We start from the raw sequence: 4,073 nt of genomic DNA, 5'->3' as shown, positions 1-4,073 counted from the left end.
TTCTCCTTTTAAAGCAGGAACATTATTTTCATAAACTTAACTCACCTTATTACTTCTCCTTTTAAAGCAGGAACATTATTTTCATAAACTTAACTCACCTTATTACTTCTCCTTTTAAAGCAGGAACATTATATTCATAAACTCAACTCACCTTATTACTTCCCCTTTTAAAGCAGGAACATTATTTTCATAAACTTAACTCGCCTTATTACTTCTCCTTTTAAAGCAGGAACATTATTTTCATAAACTTAACTCGCCTTATTACTTCTCCTTTTAAAGCAGGAACATTATTATCATAAACTTAACTCGCCTTATTACTTCTCCTTTTAAAGCAGGAACATTATTTTCATAAACGTAACTCACCTTATTACTTCTCCTTTTAAAGCAGGAACATTATTTTCATAAACTTAACTCACCTTATTACTTCTCCTTTTAAAGCAGGAGCATTCATTTCTTAAAATCAACTCACTTTATCTCTTTTTCTTTTAAATCAGGAATGTCGTTTTTATATTAACAATCATATTTCATAGCGACTAGCAAATAAATTTTTACCATATAACCAGTAATAAAACCTAACCCAGTCAACAATAATTCTTCAGAATCACCACATTCATCTATTAAACTATAAGAGTGTGATTCTGTTTTAATGATAGTTCATGTTGGTATATTAAGCTTATTAATAAACAGTACTTGAATTTAAATAATTAAAGGAAGTACTCTGCTACGTAAAACTAAAAACTTGTGTACTATCGGATATACAGAGTATAATATATATGGTTACAACGTTCCACTACGTTAACCATAAAGAAGCAAAGAAAAACTTTTTTAAAAAAGGAAGTAAATGTAGGGATGACTAATATCAATCCTTCAAAAACAATGCAAACAAGATAGTAGGGATGGCAATGCAATGTTTCAATAGACATAAGAAGGTTGTACTTATAATCAAGTTCTAAATACAATGAGGTTCTAACTCTAATATTTGTTGTTTATCTATTATTGGCTCGTAATTCCTATTTTGCCCTGTATTTTTTAAAGGAACGCCAAATTTATGTAAGAAAGCTAACTTCAAGGGGTAATGATAACATCGTTTACACTAAAATTATGATTTGTTTTAATTATTACAAGTTAATAAAACGTATAAAAGAAGATACTATGCATGGAACTATGTCACCTCAGTGAAATTGTTTGAAACCACTATTTTGGTGTTTGAGTTATCATGTAATAAAAAAGAAGAAGAAAGAAGAACAAGAAATTCAAATTTTTTTCTATGATATTTACAGACATTCCCAGAACTTGTGACTCAGTAATTACATAGATATTGTTATAAAAGGAAACACTGAATAGTATTGTAAAGTCCTGGTGATCTATTCATGAGATATTTAAAATACCATTTCGATAAACAATCCGAGATATCCCTACATAGGCAGTGCTACCGCCTGCCTGATAAAAACAAGGTCGTATCTTGAACACATAATCTAATGGATAGGAACTGACAAGAAATAATAGAAACAAGCTTATGTCTTGGATGCTGAATCTAATAAATAGAAACTGGGAAGAAATGAGAAACAAATCGATGTCTTAGAAAGAACAGAATCTAACAAATTCGATCTGAGAAGAAGTGAGCAAGTGACAAGCTTAGAAAAAATAGAACGAAATAGATAATAACTAAAAACAAAAGATAAGCTCATTATCTTCTAGGGTACTTAAAATATATAAGAATCGATAGGATATAAAAAATCAACTAGTATCTTAGAAACAGGTCTAAGAGAAACAGAATGACAGGGGAGCTAAGATCATCGATCGGTGTATTTGACCTAGTAATATATAACATATAGGAACTGATTTAATGATGATGTAATGGTTGTCTGAAAAATAGTTGTATCCGTATTTAGATGTATTTTTATTCGTGTCTAGGTCTGAAGTTATAGTAAATTAACCGGAGATTTAACCAAGAGACTTTTTTGTTACAGGGGCAATATATGACTATAATCAAAATACCGAAACAAGCTGGATTAAATGTTTACACTAAATAATACGTGCACAGTTTAGTGAGGTACCCCTGTTTATAGCATTTAAAAGTTATATTATATTAATATACCTTCAAATATCAGACGTTCAATTACAACATTTTTTTTACATTGTTGGTTCAGAGAATCAACCGGAAGAACTTCAAGTATAGTTTTAATGTGACTCAGCTGTAAGCTTGACGGCTTATAGCGCTAGAATTCGGGGTTCTATTCCCACGGAAAACACAAACTTTGCGTTAAAAAACAAAGTAGTTTTAATGAAGTTGTTTTTACATTGCATAAAGTTGTCTGATTTATGACTAGAGCATAACCCAAGAAATAAAACTTTACATGGTTTGAGCTCAATGTTTTTTTTTTCATTTATAAAAATTTAAGGTATGTAAGTAAATGAATCTTGTCATGCACTTCCTGACATTGGACATAGCGTGTGTATATACAATATTGCCAGTTTTGTTTTCAGTAGACCTAAAGAGAGAGAATATGATGGATGAAGCAAATATTTCAAAAGCTACAATGTGATGTTTTATACATGTAAACTGATAAAGAAGATTCTTAGGAATGACGTATGTTACTTGACAGGATAAAAATGGATCTCTTTCATCCTTAACCATACTTACAAAATCTTTAATATACTGTGCAATAACTTATTTTTTGTCTCAATAAAAAGACACTCTTAGAAATAGCTTTCTATGTAATGTCGTGATGTATCACACAAATTTGTCTCTGTCTACGTCATCAGTGTGCTCTTGAGGGATGATACCAAATTTTTGTTGAGCTCCGCCAACATATGCGGCTGGCGTAAACTCCCTATAGACTGTATATCAGTTGCTGAAATTGACGTAGCGTGGTTTAATCGTGACACGCGTGTTTTACCGCGAGTGAAATTTAAATATATACAAAAAAAAAAGGTTCCAGCAAAAATCAAATTATTTACTCTTGATTCATTTATGGGTGTCTCACGTGTGACTGCTTTCTTTAGTCATATCTTAACCCTGTAGTCAAAGTTGTCTTAGAAAAGTTGATTCTCGTGAAGTCACTGTGATGCGAATATTTCTGAGAATTTGATAAAAAAAACAAGTGCTATAAATTAAATCATTAGAAAATTTCGAGTTAAATTATGATTATTTTTTCAATGTTTAAAACTCGCGGTTATAAATAGATACTACAATTATACACTCGGATAATGTATGACATTGTTGAATTTTACCGAATTGAAATATTTTCTTTTGTTGCGTGAAATTAAAAAATGAGTAATTAAGTACGTTTACTGTTTAGCTTCTTTTAAGCACAACAAATTAGAATATGACAAAATGTTGTAGCAACGCAAAAAAAATGAGTTAAATTTAAAAATAAATATTAACTACCAACTGTTCAGTAGTAGGTTTAATTTTTTTGCATTTAGCTTTTTTGGAGACATGATCAAGAATAGAACAAAAAAATCAGAAAGTCAACATTTGATCAAGAAATCATAAATAAAAACTGTGAGTAATTATAAAAAAGGACGAAAAAAATTATTTCCCTTTCGTCATGCCGAATGTTTGGTTTCAGAGTTTTTACAATAAAGATACACTAATGATTACTAAAAAATCTACCTGAATACTTAACTTTAACAGCTTGAGACTTGTTACCTTGAAGAAAGTAGTAGGTATTGATGTCAAACTGTGCAAAAAATACAGAAAAACAAATTAATATTCTTTGAAACTACAATAACATAATAGTTTAACAGTAAACTACTAATACGATGAATTAGTGAAATATATTGAAATCTTATAAGTCTTGAGAGATGAAGCAGTCAAATAGTAATAAAACATTGCTTTCTTTTTTTTAATACACGTTAAATAAGAATAAAGACGATGTGTTTAAAAGCGATTAGAGAAAGACAAGTCAAAATTAAAATGTTATCTAAAACATTAAGTTTGCGAAACAATGAATAAATGAGTATGGTGTACAACAAACCATTAAGTTTGCGAAACAATGAATAAATGAGTATGGTGTACAACAAACCATTAAGTTTGCGAAACAATGAATAAATGAGTATGGTGTACA

The 4,073-nt window shown here is 29.8% G+C and overlaps 1 protein-coding gene across 1 annotated transcript in view; it reads right to left on the bottom strand.

The window, feature by feature from the left end:
- LOC111086683 (transcription factor SUM-1-like) overlaps positions 1-4,073 on the bottom strand; it is a 20,866-nt gene that overhangs the window by 7,841 nt on the left and 8,952 nt on the right. The window contains exon 2 of the mRNA XM_022390505.1: positions 3,632-3,686. Coding sequence (XP_022246213.1) covers positions 3,632-3,686 — 55 coding nt within the window. The remainder of the gene's footprint in view (positions 1-3,631; positions 3,687-4,073) is intronic.

Source organism: Limulus polyphemus, unplaced genomic scaffold, assembly GCF_000517525.1.
Source record: "Limulus polyphemus unplaced genomic scaffold, Limulus_polyphemus-2.1.2 Scaffold1322, whole genome shotgun sequence".
In the NCBI taxonomy this organism is placed as follows: domain Eukaryota; kingdom Metazoa; phylum Arthropoda; class Merostomata; order Xiphosura; family Limulidae; genus Limulus; species Limulus polyphemus.
The sequence above is the reverse complement of the archived record's forward strand: the minus strand, read 5'-3'. Positions and strand labels throughout refer to the sequence as shown.